The 24691-nt window shown below is 24.4% G+C and overlaps 3 protein-coding genes and 1 non-coding gene across 4 annotated transcripts; 2 read left to right on the top strand and 2 right to left on the bottom strand.

The window, feature by feature from the left end:
- The first annotated feature begins 1970 nt into the window (after positions 1-1970).
- TRNAN-GUU (transfer RNA asparagine (anticodon GUU)) lies at positions 1971-2044 on the top strand. Its single transcript has one exon. It is a non-coding gene; the product is annotated as a tRNA-Asn (tRNA).
- Positions 2045-7204: 5160 nt separating this feature from the next.
- On the top strand, positions 7205-7878 carry LOC114195330 (protein RSI-1-like). Its single transcript, XM_028085752.2, has 3 exons — positions 7205-7414; positions 7502-7535; positions 7615-7878. The coding sequence occupies exons 1-3, from the start codon at positions 7337-7339 to the stop codon at positions 7794-7796; spliced, it is 294 nt and encodes a 97-aa protein (XP_027941553.1). The 5' UTR covers positions 7205-7336; the 3' UTR covers positions 7797-7878.
- A 2179-nt stretch (positions 7879-10057) lies between these two features.
- On the bottom strand, positions 10058-13102 carry LOC114195121 (protein neprosin-like). Its single transcript, XM_028085512.2, has 7 exons — positions 12956-13102; positions 12765-12851; positions 12456-12647; positions 12205-12372; positions 11140-11193; positions 10842-10988; positions 10058-10451 (listed from the first exon to the last, which is right to left on the bottom strand). The coding sequence occupies exons 1-7, from the start codon at positions 13100-13102 to the stop codon at positions 10080-10082; spliced, it is 1167 nt and encodes a 388-aa protein (XP_027941313.2). The 3' UTR covers positions 10058-10079.
- Positions 13103-20302: 7200 nt separating this feature from the next.
- On the bottom strand, positions 20303-24111 carry LOC114195587 (protein neprosin-like). Its single transcript, XM_028086107.2, has 7 exons — positions 23958-24111; positions 23767-23853; positions 23439-23627; positions 23166-23333; positions 21100-21153; positions 20854-21003; positions 20303-20753 (listed from the first exon to the last, which is right to left on the bottom strand). The coding sequence occupies exons 1-7, from the start codon at positions 24102-24104 to the stop codon at positions 20382-20384; spliced, it is 1167 nt and encodes a 388-aa protein (XP_027941908.1). The 5' UTR covers positions 24105-24111; the 3' UTR covers positions 20303-20381.
- Between the last annotated feature and the right edge of the window lie 580 nt (positions 24112-24691).

Raw genomic sequence — 24691 nt, 5'->3', positions numbered from 1 at the left:
TTATAATCACGATTAGTTTTACATGTGACGTGAGATTCTATGCAATTCTTGCCCCATAAACCGCATGACTAGTTTTGCAACACTAAGTATAAATTAAAATTATTTAGATATTTTCGTTTTGACATGCATATGAATTTAAAAAATTCTTTGAAGACAAAAACTACTCAAGTTAGAGTAAAACATGTCCATTTTAAGAGTTATATATGTAGACGAACACAAAATTTCCTCTATTTATGTTAACGGAATTTGAAGAAAAAAAAATGTATCAAACTATATTTTTTATATAAATTTTATCTTTAATTAAATAAAAACAAATTATTTCCTTTCCTTAAATTATTTTTACAATTTCATTCTCTTGTGTATTTTTTAATTTTTTTATTTACAAAATTCATGCAACAGAGTTAATTTAATTTATATTCTAATTGAATATTATTCATTATATGCAATTACATTCGTAAAAATACAAAAAAATTTAGATTTTATAATTTAATGTTATACTAAATCGAGAGAAAAATATAGTTAGATTCATGACATAGAGAAAATTTAATTTAAAAATAATATCATGATAGAAAAATCATAAATCTAAAATACATAAATTATAATAAAATATTAATCTTAATTTATAAAAATATTATAATAATTTGTTATTTAGTATCTTTATCATTTTATCGTCGAATTTTTGAATCTTAACTTATATGAGAAATAACTCTGGTTAAACCAAATTTGAATCCATATTATTATTCACTAGCGAACACACATGCGCGACAGCGTTTGTGTGTCCGCATTTTTTAATTTTTATAAGATCAATAATATTTATTTTTAAAACATATATAATAAAATTTCAAATAGTTGTTAAATAAAATAACTGTTAAAAAAGGGTTTTAGAATAACGGTCAAAATAAAAAAGATTTAAAAAAACGGTTAAAGATAAATTAATTATAAAATAATAATTAAGGGTAAAATTGGAAAATGAAAAGTGGACACAAAAAGAGAAATTCTCTTTATATATTGTTATAGATTATTTATCAAATTAGTTTTTATTTTATTTTTAAATAATAAAATTATATAAATAAATAAAATATATAAAAAAGAAAGATGACATTTTTTCATAAATTTAATATAAATAATATAATAGTATATAAATATAATTTATATATATATATATATATATATATATATATATAATAAAATTAATTTCTTTTGGAAAAACGTGACTTCTCTCGGTTCTAATGAAATTCCGCTTGCTATATATTTTAAAGTGTTGTTGTATATTTTAAATTATGTCTAATTAAAAATAACTTATAAGAAGAAAATAGTCACATAGTTCATTAATGCCATTGATTTAATATACATATGGCAAAATAAATATCATAAAGAATTAGAAAAAAACAATATATTACTATTATAACAATACTTGTATACGACGTGAGAAAACTATTTCATATTTTTTGGTTTTTAAGGTCTTTATTTTTTTCTTAAATCACAATTTTGCATATTGTCATATTGACCAAGTATTATATTTTACCATCTTTCTTTTAATTTGTAGTATACAGAGTGTTGTATATAACTCGTAACGTGTAAACACTTCACAAATTCATCAGACTCTTACTTTCGAAAGTGATTAATCTTGCTTCCTATTTATTTTCATTCAAAACATAACATAAGGATAAAAAAACATTTTTTTTTTAATTTGAAAGAAAAAAATTCATCACAATATACAAAATCTTGATATAAATATTTTTTTCATCAATAATTACAATAATTACAATAATTGAAACTAGTTTTTATTTTTCAAATGATTTACTTACAACGTTGTTTAATTGTAAATACTAATTTCTTATCAATATTCCACATAAACTATTCAAGTCCTCATTCAAGCGTTTCATAATATCTCTATCAATGTTTTTTCTTTTGCTAAAGACTAGTTGTTTTTTATTTGATTAAGCATATTATACTTATATAAACGTCAAGCTGGAATAGCTCAGTTGGTTAGAGCGTGTGGCTGTTAACCACAAGGTCGGAGGTTCAAGCCCTCCTTCTAGCGATTTTTGACGAATTTTTTTTAATTTTTTTGTGATTCTTCTATTGATCTTTTTTATACTTTGTAATTTCATCTGCAGCGACAATACTTAGGAAATGCTTATATATTTTACAAAATTATCACAATATCAACAAAATTTTTTATATTTTAATTTTTGTTGATTACTTTTATGCCTTTTTCTTTTTACATATTATTGTTCATTGTATTGATTACTTTGATTTTGGGGATTATGTTTCACTTCATCATTGTATTGTTTACTTTTACTATAGATTTTGGGGATTATATTTGACCGAGTTTAATTTCGAATTTAAATTAATTGTTGTATGTAGGATTTATTTGATTGAGATTACTTTATGTTTAAATTAATTATTGTAAATAGAAGACTATTAGGATAAAAAAATATTTTTAATATTTTCTATTTTAATTAGAAAAAATATTTTTAATTTGTTTTAATATATTTTAATTTTATATTTTTTACAATTTTGGTTATTACTAACAGAGATTATGATAATGTAATAAATATGATTGATAGTAATAAAATAATCCTATTTTCTCTTTTTGTTGGTATTAAAATTTTCGATTTTTAGAACTCTATTTTCTTTGTGTAACTTATAGAGGTGAAACAACAAAGGTGTGTTCAGTAAGTTTTTTTTTTTTTTTCATGTCTATTATGAAAACTTTTAAAGAAGAAGTATAATTAATGATTAAGGGTGTGTTTGTTTTCCTATTAGTTAAAAAGTCTTCCAAAGTTGAACTCACTCGTTTTGCAAAATTATTTTTCATTTTATTGAATTCTAAAATATGCAAAACGTTTGTTGCATTGAAAGCAATTTTAAGGGTGCTCTTCCATTGAATGATTTTTGGTTTTCCTCTCTTCTCATTTAAATTCCAACTACCCACAATAAAGCAATGTGATTATCAATTACGAGTTTGGATTCTGTACTGATTTTGTTGGGTTTTCTATATTGTTCTTCTACTGTACCTTCAAAATACACTGATGACCATTAATTTTAAAATTTTAAAATATACTAAAATTATCTTTAAAGTATCAAAATAGTGTGTTTTTAATACTCATCATAAGACATCATAAAAAAACTCAGCAGAGAACTCGGACTCATCAACTACCTATCCACGATAAACAATTACTCATTTTGTTCTCCTTCTCTTCTTGTTTCATATTGTTTGCTTGGAGACAATTTCTTTTCTTCCTTTTCTTGTTCTACATTCATCTCCATGTGAGTTACTTTTTGAACTTTTGATTTTTTTATTCATCGTTGTTAGTGTCTCTTTCGGAACTTTTTTTTTTCTCAATCCATTTATTTATTCATTTTTTTATGTAGACTAAGATCCTTTTTTTTTCTCGATCCTTTTTTTTATCTCGATTCCTTGTAATGCTTGTGTAATAGATTAATGAGTATTAGTACTTAATTTTGTAAGTCATTTTTAATAACAAATATCAATATAACATTTATATAAATAATAAATTTCGTCCTAAGATGAAGACAATATTTATCTATTTTAAAAAGAAAATTATGATTAAATTGAAACGAATAGACATATATGGTGACTAGATTGAAATCAAGATAATGACACTTGATAGTGATAGTACCTTGTCATGTGACATTGTTAGCGCCGCATGTCACACTAAAAACCTGATACATGGCAAAAAAAATAAAAAATAAATAAAAAAAATAAATCAAAGATTGACACGTGACACATCGTCAACCGTGTTAATAATTTTTTTTCTAAAATAAACTTAATTGACACATTTTTTTTCAAAAGTTGGGACAGAATTGACATTTTTTTAAAAATATAGACCAAACTGACATATTTGAACAAAATTAGATAGCATCCGACTAATTAAAAAAAAAAATAATTTTTTAATATATAAGGAAAACTAAAGAGATCATACTTTATTCATAAACCACTCCAATAAAAGTAAATTTACATTGTCATTAATCTATGTGATGACATAATTATTCTAAAGATAATGGAAAAAAAAAAGCTTTAAAGGAAAAATTGGCAGCATAATTTGACATAGGAAAACCTAAGTACATTATCGTAATCAACTTCGACATCATCTTTTAATTAATATATGTCAATACTTTTTATCAATATATGTTAAAAAGAATTTATTTAGTCTGTGTACGTAGTATTTTTCTGTCAATACCAATTGGAATTATGTTTCAACTCATTAGTAGAAATTACTTTTTTTTCTTTGTTGAAATAGTTTGGGTCAATTTCTTAATCAACGATGCAATGTAAGTTTCAATTTATTGTTCTGTCCATTCTTAGACATCCCAAATTAATAAATTTTGATTTTACTTTTTTGATTTAATGTCATCTATATTCATAACGTATTGTAATTCATTTGTATTTATTTATAAATTCTAGTTAAAAAGATGGGTGATTTTTTGCAAGTTTTCAAGTTGGATAAGTTGTAGATGTGGCGATCAGAGTTATTATTTTATAGAGTTTGTTGATCGAAAAGAGTGATTTTTACTATTCTAGTTGTTAAGGTCTTTGTTAATAGTTTTTTTATTCCTTATGCTTAAGAAATCGATGATAAAATTATTGAGGAACATGAATGACCGAATTACTCACTTTTTTTTGCTAAGCAGAAAATAAGTGCATTGATAATTTTGTTATTAGTGGTATTAAGAGTTTTTTTTTTCTGAGATAATACTTCAGCATTTTTTTTTCTTCTATATGTTTTTTTAAGAGACACTGCAAATCATTGATAGTACATTATAGTGTTTAACTAATTAGGATTGCATAATTGTGGAAATTTGGACATCATTTGGTATCTTATGCATCCAAAATCACACTTTAACACATCGTGAGTACACTGACTCAAGTATTAAGGAATTGTTCTGCACTTTAGTGAAATTTTTGTGATTAGAAAGATATTAATAAATACAACGATGAATTTTGAGAAATAATTTTGAGATTAAAATGATATACTTAAATTAAATGTGGTTTTAATTTGTAATCTTTATATAAAATTACTAGAGTTTATTTTTTACTGAGTAGTGTGAACAAACAAAAATATGAAATAATTATATTTTTTTAATCACTAATAACACTAACCCGAAACTCTACTATTAAAAGAAAACTTCGAAAATAATGCATCTACTGATAGAATTAGAGACCAGAACTGCCTCTATAAACTCTATCCTTTATAAGCTATACCATCAAACAATTTAGTTAAAACGAGAGATGAAATATATTGTATAAAAATATGTAAGTCTGAAAAAAAATATAAATGAGAATACTCCTAATTTTTATTTTTTTTAAGTTTCGAGTTGAATAAAATGTGACTTTTCCTTTTATGGATTGTGACCCATTATCAAATACCTCTCAAACTTTTTTTTAAGTTTCTGAAAAAATATATTGTTTTTTTTTTTGCGAGTTGAATAAAATATAATTTTGTGATTTTTCCGAAAAAATACTTTCAATAAAAGGAGAAATTGTTTGACTTCCGGAAAAAATAAATTGGAATTTTTTATTATGTTTCGAAAAAGAAATTTCAAAAATAATAAGGTGCGGAAAGAAAATGATGGGTGCAGGAAATAATTGTTTTTGTTTATCCAACAATTTTGGTCCGAAAGGTTAGCCAGAACAAAAATATTTTTAGAGTTTTTCTTTGTATTAATTCACTTGTTTTGTATAAATGGCTTGGCCCACCAACCCCTCCTATCTCACCTCAATACCCTAAAATTTCAGTGTGGCCTAGATTAATTAACCCCATCACCAAATATATACAAATAATACGTAAATATTATTTTCGTTTTTTAGCTACTGTTATATAATATTTAAAATTATATTTTAGACTTTGTTGTCAATTATTTTAGATTTTATTGTTAGTTTATTTTAGACTTTATTATATATTTCAGTACTGAAGTTTATTTAATTCAAATTTCCTAAATTCTTAATTTTTTCATCCTATCACAAATGTAGTAGTGTCAACTGCTTAGAAATGAAAACTTGACCAAATTTAAGAATTAATATGCCAGTGTTTACATAGTGTATTTTGTTTTTTTTTTGAAAAAAAAAGTATTTTAATTGAAAACTGGTAGATTAATTTCTGAGATAGATATCTCAATAAAATTTTATCTCTTTTAAAAAAGCTCAGATTAACCTAACTCATTCCAAGATAAATTTTAAAAACAAAACAATACAAATAACATTTACCTTTGCATAAAGCACTAACTCTAGAAATGACAAAAAATATTTGTGTTTGTGGGTATCTATGAATAAAATTCATATAGTGGATAGTTAGTACTCTTAAGTAGCAGGTAGTGAATATTTTAATATATGCAAGTAGTGGGTATTTTAATACTCATTTATAAACGGGTTGGATGTGAAATCATACTATCTGTATTCATGAGTATATGTTATTTACAGAAAATTTAAAATGAAAATTTAATTTATATTTTATTAAGTTAAATTTAATTAAAGTTAAAATTATTTTATATTTAATTAATTTATAATATATTTATATTTTTATAATTTTATATAAAAATTTATAAAATATGTATACTTTTTAAATATTCGTGGATATGTCAGATATTGTGAATATTTTTTGTTGACGAGAATGGAGATTGTCCGTGTCTGATCAACCTGTTGCCACCCCTGTCCCTATGATACATATTAGTGTACAATTTGCATAGTTGTTCTTTGGTTATGTTTATGGGAAACAAATATCCATTAATTATTGTCACTAAATTTACGCATTCAGCAACAGTAAAGTGCATGTTCGCTCACATGTGATTCCGTACACGAGGACGTGATTTGGGGGATCGTAAAAGATAATAAAATGAAATGTGTGGCCCACGAAAGGTAATCAAACAATAAACAGAGTTATAAAGTGTCGTGCAAAACTTGTTTCAGCATTTTAAACCACTATTGTTGTTAAGATCAACGATTCTACGTTGCAGGCAACAATGGAGAAAGTGGGAAAAAGGTTAATTAAACAGTGATAAGAAGAAGAAAAAGAAGAAAAAGGAGCGTGTTGGTGAGTTGACAAAAGGGAATAAAAACAAACACAAGAAAAGATATGGCACTGTTTTTCGCTCACTTCCTCATGCAACTTTTTCCAATCACCCTTTTCAACGCCTTAAACAACGGATTCCACTGCCAATTAATTTCTTTTTCTTCTAACTTTTCATTATTAGGTTTCTCTCTTATGTATTCCTATAAATATCCCTGCAATTCCCAACCGAGAAGTAACAAAAATTGAGATTGTTTTTCTGTAAAAAAAACTGTGGCATTCTGACTTGACACATCATAGCCATGGCAGCAGCTTCCTACAGCCCCATCATGCTTGCGCTGTCTCTGCTTCTGTTGGTGTCATTCTGGAATGTAGCTGAGGTACATTATTACATTAACAGCAACAACACCTGATCGTAAGTGCAGTTAATGATTCTCTAAGAAAGTGTGTTTGTGACGTTTGAGCAGGCTTATACGCGCAGCGGAACACTTCGGCCTTCAGGTAAATATGGAGTGATGAAAAAGATGTTGGTTTAATTTGTATTATGATGATGATGATGATGATGATGAATTTGTAACAGATTGTAAACCGAAATGCACATACCGTTGCTCAGCAACTTCACACAAGAAGCCATGCATGTTTTTCTGCCAAAAGTGTTGTGCCAAATGCCTATGCGTTCCTCCTGGTACTTACGGCAACAAGCAACTCTGTCCTTGCTACAACACCTGGAAGACCAAGGAAGGACGACCCAAATGCCCTTAAACCCATCAAACTTCTTTCCAAGATTCTACTTTCTGTTGCTAATTTTATATATATATATGGATGTACGAGTCAATATTTTTAATTGTCTCCAAAGCAACCAGATCTTTGATTATGTTTGGATGAACCAATTTAAGAGAATAATTAATTTATTTGGAAAATTTAAATCTTTTTGAAGTAAAATGGTTTTGTTTGAATGATGAGAATTAAAAGAAAATTGAAATTGAGGAATTTAAAAAAAAATCAAATAACTAAAATAATAAAATTTGAAATTCACTCTAAATTTCACAAAGTTGTAGAATTTCTCATTGGTCATGATAAAAATAGGTCAGGGCTGAGTCGACCAGAAATATGGTTCGGGATAACTTGGCCAAATTCGGCCAAATTTTGAGTCGGGGTCGTCTCGACCGAGTTTGACCAAATATTTGGCAAGGGCCAACTTGATTGAATTTGGTCGGAGTCAACTCGATCGAAATTCTATTGAACCCAACATGATCGAAATTTGGTTGAAGACGAGTACGACCAAATTTTGTCCGGACCGACTTGACCTAATTCGATTGGAGCTACCGACCGAAATTCGACAAGGACTAACTCAATCAAATTCGGTCAAATTTTTCCAAGCTGATCCCAACTGAAATTCAGTCGAGTCAACCTTGTCTGAAGTTGGGCTGCATTCCCCATGTTGACCTCGGATGAAATTCAATCGAATTAAGTCATCCTCGAAAAATAAATTTGGCCGAATGCAACCGAAGTTGAACTTGGCTGAAATTTAGCTGAATTTTGCCAAGTCAGACATGTCTGAAATTTGGCCAAATTTGTCTAAGTTAACCTTAGTCGGTTTAATTCAATAGAGTCAACTTTGGCCAAATTTGACTAAATCGAACTTGATCAAATTTTTTTCCAATTTTTACCTAGTCAGCCTAGAGAAATTCAATAAAATTTGGCCGAGACGACCCCATTTGAAATTCTGCCAAATTTGGTAAAGTTGACCTCGATTGAAATTTTGCAAAATTTGGTCGAGTTAACCCCGACCAAAATTCAACCCAAACAGCATCGTCCAAAATTTGAATGAATTGACCTCATCTGAAATTTGGCAGAATTTAGTTGAGTCAGGCCCAATCAAAATTTGGTCGTTTCTTCCCTGGCCGAAATTTGGTCGAGTTGACCCCGACTGAATGTCGAATTCGATTGAGTCGTCCCCAACAAAAATTGGCTGAATGCGGTAGAGTTGGTCCTGACCGAAATTTGACAAAATTCAATTGAGTTGGATCTTTTAGAATTTTGGCCAAATTTGACTGAGTTGATCTTGACCTAAATTTTTTCAAATTGGATTGACTTTCTGCTGGTAGAAATTTGGCCGAATTTCGTCGAGTCGAACTGATAAAAATTTGATCGAATTTAATATTTTTAGTTGGTTAATGTATTTTTTAAATTTAATTTTAAATTTTTATATATTAAAATAAATATTGTTAAAATGAAAGTTTATCTCATAAGAGAAATTCAATTATTTTATCCAAAGAAGAAATTAAAATATAAGATATTTTAACTACTCTATCCAAACAGATTATTTAGAAAATTAATAAATTTAATTATAAGGAATTCAAAGAAAATACATTTCAATTTCTTAAAACTATTAATATGTTTCATCCAAAAGACAAAATTGAGGTTTAGGTAGAGAAGAGAATAGACCTTTTCACAACCTAACCTGCGTTTAGAATATAAAATTTTGTCTAAAAATGAAAGACAAGTTTTACTTTAACATTTATTTATACACTAGCAATCATCGTTAAAATCTATTATTATTCTAAGACCATTTGAACAACTTCTAATTAGCAAAAGAAATGTGAGAATAATGTTAATATAAATAGGGTCTATAGGTTAATCTTGTAATTAAGCTGTATTGGTTATGATAATAATCACTTATATATAATTAAGGCTTATCTATACTGTCAAAATATTGTTCATTAACGCGTGATCTTAACAAAGGAGAAGGGTCTTAATAGCCACTTAATTATGATTATTTGTTCCAATAATGTCTAATTAGACAACAATTATATATTTATTTATTTATACAAAATCAGGTATTTATGTTTTTTTTTACAAATTAAAAATAAAAAGTTAAACAATTTCATGTTAACTTCGATACTTAAGTATTCAATATATAAATCATTTGTCCAACTTGATTTAAAGAAAAATTAACAAAGTTTAAGAAAGAACACACATAAATCATACTAAATAAAGATGATTTTATTCTTAAAGTTGATATAAAATATAGTTATAAAAAATTTAAGTTCCACAACTACCCCCAGGTCCTCCAAATTGGAGAACAATTCCGGCATCCCCTCCTTGATGTCCAAAGAAATGAACATCATAACAGTTAGTGGCATCACTATAAGATACAATTTGATTAGATTTAGGTCCATAGATGTCTCCTGAATCATCTTCAATCGTTGCTGATCTAAAATAGCATGCATGGGAACTTTTTCCATCGGGAAAATGTCCAGATCCCATTTCAGGACTCGTATCACCAACATTAGCTCTTGTTCTCCCACCCCACCCCACTATGCTTGCTGAATCCAAGTTCGAGAATAATTTTGCTGGATAATATCCGATGTTTTTACCTCCAACAGTTAACCACCAATTTTTTGTATGTGGATCCTGAAAGAAAACACACGTCACCTTTTGTGAATAACCTATTATACTCGTATCTATATCCATATTCATATCCATATCTATAAATATATTTAATACTTATATTCAATTCTAATACTGAAATTTAAAAACATAACAATTGGTTGATTTTTAAATTAAATTATAAAATATTTAGTATCTGTATTTTGTAAAAGTTAATGTAAAGAATTTTTCTAAGAAACGATATTTGAAGATCATATTTTATTTTATTACATATAGAACTCTTTTTTTGGAAAAAATGTTTTATACAGACTTTTATAAAATTTAAAAACTTAACATTTTATAATTTAATTCAACAAGAAAACATAATTTTTTATAATAATTAAGAAATAAAAAATATATTGAACCTTCATTTACCCGAGTAATAGACATTTGAATATCATAAGTTGGTCCACCATATGTAGATATGTTGGAGATATGTGCACCAAGATAATTATATTTGTCAATCTGAAAAAAGCCTGAACACTTCAGGTTGTAGCATCCTGTCTTCCCAAAATCATCTGACTGTAATATACAGAAAATGAAAATGAAAGAAGCTTAATTATAATCTTTTTTTAAAAATAATAAAGAGAAAAGTCAATAGTATATCTTGGAGTATATTATCTTCTATGTTTTGTTTTCATAAATTAAGAGAAGTAACAATATATTTTCTTACCGTCCATGTAGAATAAAAGTGGGTATTATAATCATCGTATAATCCTGGATCCACCTGTCATCAAGGTATAAGAATAATTAGAAACATTTCATGTTCCATTTTATTTTTCTTTTTAAGTTATTTTTGTAAAATTCAAAGAAATTTGATATTTTTCTTGATTATAATAAAATAATTAATTATTTTTATTTTATTTATTTGTATTTGCCTCTAGCATAACAAATGTATGTATATAATAAGAAATAAATAGTAGACTAAAAATAATGAATTTAATTAAGTGGTAAGTATTTTATAAATTTTAGTATTTTTAATTAACTTTTAATAAAATAATTATGTGGTCAATTATTATCTTTATCTTCTCATTTTGAACTTGACCATTAATTTTGTCAAGTTTAGAAATGTTAATAGGACGGGAACAAGTTTCAATATCTCATACATTTCTACAGAAAAAAACTTATCTTCATTCTCAAATCCAAGTCCAACTGGTATAGAAATCTTGTCTCATTCTCATTCCCACCTAACTTGGAGATGTAAATTGATTTATGATAAACCAAACCACTAGTAAAGAAAGAAAAAAATGTGTAACTAAAAAAAATTATAAAACTATAGACTAAGAATAATATATATATATATATATATATATATATATATATATATATATATATATATATATATTAGATTACTTAATAAACAGAGACATAAACAAAGACAGGATTGTTATTATTAGAATAGATATAATGACATAGATATGTACATACACATCTCTTGTAGCCAATTAAAAAATTAGCTATTATCCATAAAAAACTCGATGAATGCATATTTCTCGTCAAAATGGGATGATTTTGGACATTAACTAGGAGATGCGTTTATTTATCATCCCAATTCAAGTCATTCTTAAAAAAGACGTTGAGAAAGTTAACTAAGGAGTTAATAAGGATTGGAAAGAGAAGTGACCAATTGACTGATGACTAGAAAGAGATTTAAAAGTGTTCAAACTTTTGTTCAAATTTAAGATATAAATGAGTTGATTTTGTAGGAAAATGATGAATGAAAAGCATTGTAACTCACATGCCATCCTGCAGAAATTTTGTTGACACCGTTTCCGGATCCATTTTCAACCCAAATATGAGACATAGAGACTTGATTCTTCTTATAAATTCGTGGATTATAAGTGCTAGTAGTTCCACTAACTTGATGATAAGGACCAAAATGTCCGTTCAGAGATACTTCTGCAAGCTACAAATTTCAATAGATTCAAAAGTTAATGAACTTCAAAAATTAAATGTCAAATAATTTTAAAGAACAATAACATATCTTACATGAACACCGGGAATGTTTTTAACCAATATATGAGGATTTAATGATAATTTTTCTTCGTTAAAATTATCTTTTATCGTTCTCTGGATAGGAACCGTTCCTTCTGGACAATTCTCCTCATCATCAAGTCCAAACACGGATTTAATTTGTAAACTATCCACAGTTGTTTTTTTAATTTCAAAGTTGGGTTTTAGCTGCAGATAAAGAAACAAACAAATTAAAAATTTATTAAAAATATAATCAAAGTAAAATTAAAAGTTATAACCAAAACATTAAAATATTATATGTGATCAAAGCTTTTTATTCTATACCTGCAATTTATGGTTCTTTAATAAGGGATGGTTAAAAGCTGGTTGTTTGTAAATGTCAACACAATCAACAATGTCTCCAAATCTTGTCTAAAATAAAAAAGAAAAAAAAAATTAAACAAGTAATTTATGAATGTGTGATATCAATAAAAAAAAAGGAAGTGCATAAAAAAAATTCAAAGATTATAAAATACATGAATAGTCTTGATTGGAGAATTAGTAATGGGATTTGCTTTTATCTCAAACTTTGCATCTTCCTTCGATGTAACTCGAATACCATCAACATAATAACTAATATGAGTAGTCACCAAACAAAAGATAAAGAATAATATATTCATCATCTTTTCTTCAACTCTATTATCGAACAAGAGTACTTGATCATCTATATATACATGTCTAAGGTCATTAAAAATGTTATAAAAGATAATTTAAAATGTATCTTAAAAACTAAAGTCAAATATATTAACATAATAAATTAATTAAAATGTGAAACCTTCTACATATATTATTATTAAAATGGCAAATGGTATTTATTACATAGTAATTATTTTATTGTTTTACTGTATAATATTTACTGTCCTATATTTTTATTTATGACTCTTTTGCATATCATTTATTAATTTTTGGACAGTTATGATTTTCTCTTCTAAAATTAAATATTTCTATTAATAAGTTTTGATAATATTTCTGAGACATGAGATTAATTAATTAATTTTATTTTCAAAGTTTTTAAAATAAAAGTTGAGATTTTGAAAATTTTAAGTTGAACGATATAAACAAAATAAATAAATATGCTTGATTTCAAAAATAATTTTTTTAAATTAACTAAAACATATGGAATATTAATAAAATTCAATAAAATTCAGAAGGTCCTTCAAGAAATAAAAAAATAACTGCTTAGAACAGGTATATAAATATTACAATATTATGTAAGGATTGTGGACCAAAGAGGAGCCGCTCAAGGTTAGGAAAACAATGAAGTTTTTGGACTCTCTGATGAGCACCTATATGATCTATGTATGTGTATTACATATGAAACATATTTAATAATACGTTAATACATTAATTTTAAAAATAATATAAAAGTAATAATATATTATACATTATATATATATATATACTAAAAAATATACAATAATTTTTAAAAAATATAATAAATACATGATTATTTGTTACTGTATAACTTTAAATTAAAATTATATCTATTAAAGTTATTAACATAAGGAATTATAAATTATTATCATTATAAAAATACTGTTATTTTATACGTGAGAGAGTTTATTGACAAATATATGTAAAGTATAGGACGTACTAGATAAACACACATCTTCTTCTTTTCTACTTATATTTTTTATATTATATTATATTATAAGATTAAAAATATATTTAAATTATATTTATAACATTATTAATAATTTATTTTATGATTTATTTACATATTATTATTATTTTAATTTCATTATTATTTTTTTAATTGATATGTATATAATATGGGAAATAGTTTTTAAAAAGTAATATAAGAATCATAGGTATATTAATTGTACAATTATTATAAAAATATGTGTGAAAAATATGTATATTAATTAATTTTACAATTTTATATACATAAGAATCATTAATGTACAATTTTATTTAACTTATACATTAAATATATATGTAATGATATATTAATTGTATGTTAATAATAACAGTTATATATATATATATATATATTAATTATTTTACATATTGTTATTATTATTTTAGTTTCATTATTAATTCTTTTAATTGATATGTATATAATATGGGAAATATTTTTAAAAAAATTAGGTATATTAATTGTATAATTAATATAAAAAAATATATGTGGATAATATGTATATTAATTGATTTTTCAATTTTATACACATAAGAATCATTAATGTACAATTTTATATATCTTATGATTAATTATACATTAATGTATATAACTTATATATCAATGAACATTATATATATATATATATATATATATATATATATATATATATATATATATATATATAATATGATATATTAATTTTATGTTAATTTATGTAATTAATTGTTTATTAAACATTCATATTCATAATTAATATTATTAATATATAAAGTTTTTATTAAAACTATTAATTGTACATTTTATGTACAATTAATCATAGTATAATTTTATAAAATTGTGTACAATTTAAAAAGATAATTAAAATTTGGGTTAAATATGTTTTTGGTCCCTCAACTTTCAATGAAAATTGGAATTAGTCCATCCTTGAAACTTTAACTCAATTTAGTCCTTCAACTTCAGAACTGCGTGAATTTAGTCATGTCAAACAAAATTTGTTAAGCTTATTTAACGTTTTAAACTAGCATCTGAGATGTTTACATCATTTGACACATTTTTAATTCAATATTAGCTAAAAAACTATCATGAAACGTATTTGAAATGTCAAATAAACTTAATAAAATTTGGTTAAAATAACTAAATTCACGCAATTTTAGAGTTGAGGGACTAAATGGGCTAAAGTTTCGAAGAGAGACTAATTATAATTTTTACTAAAAGTTGAGGACAAAAAATATATTTAACCTTTAAAATTTTGATTAAAAAAATAATTTTAAATTACATAAGAATAATAGTTACGTCTTTTAGAAAATTTTAATTATTTTTTATATTTTAGTATTTCATTTAATTAATTAGTATGTATATTGTTTGTATGTATCATAATACTAAATTGATATTTTTTATATAGGTATATGTTACGTGTTTTAAAAGTATATTAATGAATTACAAAAGTATATTCATATTTTTATTAAACTCACGTGTAATTTATAATTTGTTATATTTCTTGGTTATACTATATTTTGTTCACTTCTTTACATGTACTATAATAATACATTATAATTTGTTCTCCATTGTCTATAAATATAAGAATAAATAATTTTAAATATTTAAAATGGTCAAAATAGTTGTTCCGGGAAATGCTTGATAGAGCACGTTGTTATTTGTTTCATTTTTAAGAGTAAAATGTCAAATACTGATAAACAAAGTATGATATTCTCTTCAAATTACAATGCACCTTACTAAAGACACAATATTTTATACAATTTCATTATTCATGTTTAATATTTTTTTTTTTGTTTTGAAAAATCCTGTCACAATCTAAATAATTGAAATTCAAATAAATTCAAATATAGTACAAACTATCTAAAATTTGAATTGAAATAAAATAAAATACAGATTTATATCGGGTAAAATAAAACTAATTTGGATTTTATAGATTTCAATTCAAATAATTACATTGTATTACTCTACATCCATATTTTGTAAATTAAAGTTTAAGCGTTTATAATTTAGTTTATTAAAGTTTAAAATTAGATATCGATTTGTTAAAGAGGAACCAAATTGTACAATAACAAAAAAAATAATATTTGATTTGATATATGAAAAAATAAATAAAAGAAAACATTTTAAAGCGAATATTTTACACAATACATACATACATATATATATATATATATATATATATATATATATATATATATATATATAAAAGATAATATCTCTAGAATTATACACAAAATATCATATACTAATTTTTAATCTTAAAATAAGAAAATAGATTATACACAAAATAAGAAAATTTGGGTAAAGGTTGGAAAATAAAAGACTTAAGTTATATAGACCAAAATAGAATATACTAATTTCGAATCTTAGTTTGTGTTCATTTAGTAGGGTAAATTCGAGAGATAGTGTGAAGATGAATTTATGTTGATTTGAGTGAACGAATATCTATGGCTTTTTAGTGGATTTAGAGAGTAAATAAGTGGATTTAGAGATAAATTTTGTAAAAGTTAGTCAATGATATAATTGATGTAATAGATTAAAAAAAAGTTTTAATACATAAAATTTGAAAATTATTAAAATACCCTTGATGGTAAAAATAAAATTAAATGATTATTAGATGAATTACAAATATTAAAATTTAACAATATAGTAATTATAATTAATTATTACACATATTTTTTTTTATTATTATTAATTAATTATAAAAATTATTATACATATTATTATATACAAATATATTATTAGTTACTATATATTATTAATTATTATATATATATAAATAAATATATTATTAATTATTAATATACATTATTAATTATTATTAGATATATTAACTATTAATAAATTTATTAATATTAATTATTATTATATATATATATTATTTATTATTATATACATATAACCGATTACATAATAAATATATATATATATATATATATATAATAGTAAATAAACAATATTAATAATAATAATAATATATTATGATTAATAATTATATATAATATAAAAGGGCATAAAAGTAAAGTGAATATAAATTTGTTCAAATATTCACAAAGATGAGTGGATGAATTTTATTAGAGAACGCACAAATCCGTTTTTGTTAATTCACTTAAATTATTCAATGAGAACATAAAAAAAGATTTATATCCATCTTCGTAAACTAGTTTATTGTTATTATCTCTCTTCAAACGAATAGAGCCTCGAACATAGGAAAAATATGTGAATGAAAAAAAAAAACTCAAGACTTTTCAATTAAAACAATCGACCTACTTTTAGTTTTTGTTGTGAATGGCATAGCTTAGTGAGAGAGGAGGCCCTCGGTCCTCAACTTTTTTTATATATTCATTGATATATAATTTCAAATATCTTTTTTAAAACTTTGATATAATTTTATAATTTTATATATTTTGTATCTTAAAAAAGTTTATACATTTATATAAAAGTTTTAGTATTTTTAATTTTTTTTCATAAATGGTTTTTAGATGTGATTGATTATTATATATTCTTTTAATAATAACATTTCAGAATTTTGATTAGATTACATAAATTAATTTTCAGTTTTAATTTTTTTTTAAATAGATAGATTGATGAAAAATAAAAGAATAGATTTATTTTTTATAAGTGATACAAGAGACACTACCATATTATTGATCCGTTAACAAATATCTAAAGGAATAAAGGACAATCCTTTATATATGGGATAGTTATACTATGATTTCTATTTTTTTATTCTCATTCTTTATTCTCTGATATGGCTTAGGGTGAATTATTAATTAATATACCATTATCTTTTCTTTTAAAAAAATCAATGATCCATACTAAGTCACGTTTAAAAATAAATGATAAAAGTCAAAAAAGAAAGTCATAGTATAATTTTTTTTTATATATGTGTAGCTTCTTTCATTACAATTACATTAAAGTATATATTATTTTTATTATATTATCGATAATAATTAAATATATAAATTTTGATGGTATAATTTTTATTCCTAACAAATATCGTTCGAGATGCACCAGCGGTTGTTGTGAAACCTTTAACCATTTAATCATCCTACTAATTTCAATTGTATTTTATCATCTTCGTCTGCAAGCCTTCAAGGTAATAGATTTAGGACAAGCCTGTGAAATAGAAAACTAGGGTTAAGAAATGACAGAGAGGTGAGAGAAAGTCAAGGGAAGATTGAATAAATGAGTTGAGAAAATGAAAAACTCAGGACTGACCGAGAAGAGAAGAATTAAGCAAGAAAGAATTTGTTTATCATTTTTCGATCCGATTTATCAAAAGATCCATCAAATTATCATATTTTAAAGATTTTTTAAAGTTTAAGCATTTTAAGTGTCTAAAATATTTATCTTTTGAGAAATCTACATTACTGGTTTTAATAAGACCCTTTCCTATTAACAAATTTCTCAAATTTTTTTTGGGAAATCTGTTACACATAAAGGAAAAAAATTGTGTCTATATTTAGTTTCAACTATGTAAATATTTTATTTATATGTTATATTGTTCAGGGAATGGCCAACCTCAACGTGATCGTTTTGATTCTGACTTGATAAAGATTTGTCATAAAACAACTGAGTTTTATTCAAGATTTGTCATGAGTCGAAGTGGCTTCCTAAGATTTTGGGTGAACAAGAAGTCAAGCTAGCATTTGGACCGAGTAAGAAGTCAAGCCAATATTTGGACCGAACATTAATTATAATTAGTAATAAAGATTAAGAAAATAACTACATTGATATGATGTACTATTTTTATTTTAAATCATGTGTTACATATTATTTTGGTAAGACTGAGTGACATCCACTTTATTGGTCCTTCAAGGTTCACTGGACATCCCTTGCTCCAACTGGTCTTCAAGTTTTACGCCTTGCCTACCATATTCATACAAAATGTTTCGGTAAGACCAAGCGACATCCACTTTGTTAGTCCTCAAAGACTCATTGAAAGTCTCTTGTTTCAAATAGTCTTCAAGTTTTATGCTTTGTCGACCGTCTATACAGTTTGAAGAATACTTGCAAAAAACACATGTTAATTTTTTGGCAAGCATAACAAATCGTACAAATAGTAAAAATGATAAGTCCAAATGTTATTTTTCCAAGGGATTTACATTTATTTAGATAATTATGCTTATTTATTAATTTAAGCAGTGAATATGAAAATTAATTAATTCAAAACAAATGAACATAACAACGAAGTCTCCACTTTTTTTCTCTGAGCCATATTTCAATTATGTCTTCTTTTTATATTATTATCATCAAAACCTGGTATAACATTGAGAAGCAAGATAACCAAATCTACTATAAAATATTCTCTTAGATTACCATGCTCCTCGCTTCCTCTACCTTTATTTTGAAATTAATTATTATTACTTATGAAATTGTTGTTGAAGTGAAACATTTTCACTATCTTTGAATTCTTCTACAACATATACATCAACATTAAATTTTGATGCAAAGATTGAAGTATACTTTCGACAAGAATTATTTATTTAATTTTGTCACTATATATACATTGTATACCGTCACCACATGTAAGAAATAACTTGTGATTGACTTTTCGAACATTGCACAAGTAATTTCAAACTTAACAGAGTTTGAAATTGGTGTCTTCCTATCTTTTAGTACTTTCTTTTCATTGAATTCCAAATATTTTAAATTTTTTATTTATTAAAAATAGTTTATAAAATACAATAATAAATAACTTCAAATAAATAATTTTTTGATTTCAAGTTTCTTAACTTTAATGCATATTAATGCCTTTTCTTGTTGATATGTTAAAATTTTCTCTCTATCTTTTATTTAGAATAATATATAATTTTGAAATAAATACGTTATAAAATAAAATAAAATAGACTGGCAGTTAAGTCTCGTACTAAAAAAATTGAAAAAGAAAGAATAAAGTCAATACAAATGTAACGTGAAATGTAATACATATTAGCCTATTAGGTGATTAGAGTAACTAGCTCAATTTATTCAATTAAAATAATATAGGTTCCTTTTTTTTAACATAATTATCTATTTATTCTTCTTATTCTTTCAATAATTATACATTTATTTATTTATATACATAAAACGAGGTATTTATGTTAGTTTTACACCCTAAAAAGTTAAACAATTTATGTTAACGTCCATAATTAACTATTATACATATAAATCATTTGCAAACTTGATGTAAAGAAAAAATAGCAAAGAAAAGAGAGAAAAATGGATAAGTAAATTGTACTTAATAATAAACCTGTTTATTCTTAAAGTTGATATAAAACATAATTATAAAAAAAAAAAAATTAATCTCCACAAACACGACCAGGTCCTCCAAACAGGAGAACAGCCCCAAGATACCCTCCTTGATCTCCATAGTAATTAACACCATAACATTTAGTGACGTCACTGAAGGATGAGGTTTGATCAGGTTTAGGTGGAAAAATTTTTCTTGATTCATCTTCAATCAATGCTGATCTAAAATAACATGAATGAGTCATTTTTCTGTCAGGAAAATATCCAGATCCCATTTCAGGACTAGTATTTCCGACATCGGTTCTTGTTCTCCCACCCCATCCTACTACGCTTGCCGATTCAAAGTTCTTGAACAATGCTGCCGGAAAATAACCGATACTTGTCTGTCCGGAACTTAACCACCAACTTTTCGTCATCGGATCCTAAAATAGACATATTCACGTATATGAAAAAATTACTTTACACAAACTTTTACAAAAATAATTTTTTTTATAATAGTTTAAAAATAAAAAATATATTTACCAGAGTAAGAGTAATAGGAATCTCAAAAATTGGTCCACCGTATACAGATATGTTGGACACACGTCCACCAAGGTAGATTTTACGTTTGTCGATCTGAATAAAACCTGGACATCTAACGTTGAAGCATCCGGTCTTCCAAAAATTATCTGTCTATAGTATTAAAAATAGAAAAGGAAGTTTAATTATAATCTTTTTTCATAAAAATGAGAAAAGTGTAAAACAAGAGGTAACAATATCTCTTCTTACCGTCCATGAAGTATAAAAATGAGTTGCATTATCACCGTATAACATTGGATCTACCTGATGTCAAAGAATAAGAATAGTTAGATACATTCTATGATCCCTTTTCTTTTTTCTTTTTAATAAATTTTTCTAGAAGCCAACGATTTAATTGTAATAAAATAATTATTTATTTTTATTTTATTTATTTTTCTTTTCCTTTAACACGACAAATGTATGTATATAATAAGAAACAAATAATAGATAAAAAATTAACAGATTTAATTAATTTTTAAGTACTTAATAAACTTGAGTATTTCTAATTAACTTCTAATAAAAAAATTATTTGACCTATCATTACTCTCATCTTCAAACATGACCATTACTTCGGTAAGTCTTGAAATGGTAACAGGATGTGACGTTTTATTATTTTATACTCATTTTTAAATAAAAAATTTATCTCGGTTTTTATATCTAAATTTAATGGGTATGAAATTTTTGTTTTATCTCTATCTCACAAGATAACCGGTATACATTTATACTCGTGTCCATATCTGTACTGATTTCTTATTATTTTAATATCAATTAGTTATTTTTTTATAAAATAATAATAAATATTGTTAAGAAAATATATTTAGAAATAAACTATATTTGTTTACATTTCAAATTAGAGTACCAAATAAAATTTAATGTAAACCAAAATATTTATTAAGTTTGTAAATGTTAATGAGACAAAGTTGATAAAATTTAAAAATATTTTTAAGAAATTACAAAAACAAAACATATATTCAAATTTAAAAATATTTTAAATGTCTTTATACTCATTTTCTTAAAATTCTAATATATATTTTTTCACAGTAATAAAAATTATAATACACTACTTGAATGAAATAACACAAAAAACAAATATTAAACTGATAAAAATTGAAATTTAGCGTAAATCTTTTGAACTTCAACATATGTTGGATAGTAATAAACAATATTCATGACAATGACATTAAATTATTGTATTATAGTAAATGAATCTTTTTTTATACAATTGTACTAATAGAATTACACATATGACTTATGATAATGAGTTAGAAAATAAAAGTAATTATATAAAAAATATCAAAACAGTGTTCTACATTATAAAAATAAACAACAAATAAAAATATTAAAAAGAAATAAAAATAATCAAATGTATATCTTAAAAACAATTTAATATACTATTGAATGAAATTTCACTAAGAAAAAAAAATGTTTAATTAAGGGTATAATAAGATGAAAAATATTTTAGAGATCTAACAAAAATTTTCAAATATTAAACTAGTCGAATTGTTGAGAGATAATGAAGATTGTTTCAGAAAAAAAAAAAACAAAAAGAGTTCCTAAATTGAAACAAAAATTAAGTATATGATAGTAAATGATAAATTTCTTATTATCTAACAAATGAAGTGTTTATATAAAAGAGTAGAAATATTCAAATATTAGACATACAAAATATTTAATTTTCATATATCATTTGAACATAACTGTATAAAGGTTCTTATTAGAGAGAAGGTATATTAAAGATGTGAATTGATTTCATGGTGCGGCCAAACAATTAGACAAGAGAGAAAAAAATGTGTAGTTAATGAAAGAAAGGTTATAAAACTAACCACTAATAATTATATATATATTGTATTACCTAATAAACTATGAATATTTTAGTAATTTAAACGGAGATGAGGATACGAGCGGGAATGAGTATTAGGGTAGGTATAGGGACAAAGACATAATCGATATGTACAAACTCATCTCTATCCTCGTGTTCAATTGAAAAAATCAAGTATTATCCATATTCATATCTAGCCAATTCAAGAATTTTTGATCAAAATAGAAATAAATTTGAATAATACCTAGAAAGGCATATTTATTTGTTATTTATAGTCAAGACACTTCTAAAAGAAAGATTGAGAAAGTTGAGTTGACTAAGGGGTTACAAAAGATTGGAAGGAAAAGTGACCAATTGATTGATACTAGAAAGAGATTTAAAAGTATTCAAATTTAAGACATAAATTAAAATTACTTTATTTTGTAGGAAAATCATAAATTCAAGTGTTGTAACTCACATGCCATCCTGCAGATATTTTGTTGATACCGTTTCCAGATCCATTCTCAGCCCATAGATGAGCCAAAGATATTTGAGTATTCTTATGAATTTGTGGATTATAAACACTAGTTGTTCCACTCACTTTATAATAAGGACCCGAACGTTTATTGAGAGATACCTCTGCAACCTAAAAAATCAATATGTTAAAAAAATTAATCAACTTTAAAAATCAAATGTCATATAATTTTAAGGAACAAACGATCAACATTAGATATTAGATAAGATATATTACATGAACACCAGGATTGCTTTTAACCAACATATGATGATTTAACGACAATTTTTCTTCAGTGATATGATCTTTTATTGTTCTCTGAATAGGAACTGTTCCGTCTGGACAAATCTCCTCGTCAAGTCCAAACATGGATTCAATCTCTAAACTATTCCCAGCTGTTTCTTCAATTTCAAAATTGGGTTTTAACTGTAAATAAAGAAACAAACAAATTAATAAATAGTTTATTAAAATGTTATCAAAATTAGATTGAAAGTTAAAGCCAAATAACTGAAATATTATAGAGTTGAAGCTGTTCTATGTCATCAAATGTTTTTATTATATATACCTGTAATTTATGATCTCTTAATAAAGGATGATTAAAAGCTGGTTGTTTGTAAATGTCAACACAATCAACAATGTCTCCAAATTTTGTCTACAAAATCCAATATAAACAAAATTAAATTAGTAATTCATATAATACGATATCAATAAAAGAAAAGGAAATTACATAAAAAATATTCAAAAATTATAAAATACATGAATAGTCTTGATTGGAGAATTAGTAATGGGATTTGCTTTTATCTCAAACTTCACATCTTCCTTTGATGTAACTCGAATACCATCAACATAATAACTAATATGAGTAGTCACCAAACAAAAGATAAAGAATAATATCTTCATCATCTTTTATTCAACTCTATTATCTAACAAGAGTACTTGATCATCTATATATACACGTATAAGATGATTAAAAATGTTATAAAAGATAATTTAAAATGTATCTTAAAAACTAAAGTCAAATATATTAACATAATAAATTAATTAAAATCAGGGACGGATCAAGGGTGCAGGAGGGGCTCGGCTCCCCAAAATTTTGAAACTTTTTTTACAATAAATATTTTGATTTTTTTATTATAAATATCATGTATTTTAATTTTATTTTGTTATAAATATTAAATTAAATATTTTATTTCTTTTATAAACATAATAATTAATACTAATAAATAATAAAATATAAAATCAAATATAATAAAGAATAAATATTAAAAAGATTTATCAAGATATTTTTAATTATTTATTTTTGTGTTTTTCATAAATTGTTTTTATATTTCATTCTCATCTGTTTTTTTTGTTTCTGAAAAGAAAAAGATCTATTATTTTTTCTCTTATTTCTCCTTTATTCTCTTCCCTTCTCAAGGAAGAAAAGAAGAAAGTAATTCTTTCGTCTCACTTGATAGTGAAATATTAATTCAATAATTTATTTAATGAGC

Source organism: Vigna unguiculata, chromosome 8 (genome assembly GCF_037176805.1).
Source record: "Vigna unguiculata cultivar grain cowpea cultivar isolate G323 ecotype 2 chromosome 8, ASM3717680v1, whole genome shotgun sequence".
Lineage (NCBI taxonomy): Eukaryota > Viridiplantae > Streptophyta > Magnoliopsida > Fabales > Fabaceae > Vigna > Vigna unguiculata.
Note: the sequence above shows the minus strand (reverse complement) of the source record. Positions and strands in the feature narration are given on the sequence as shown.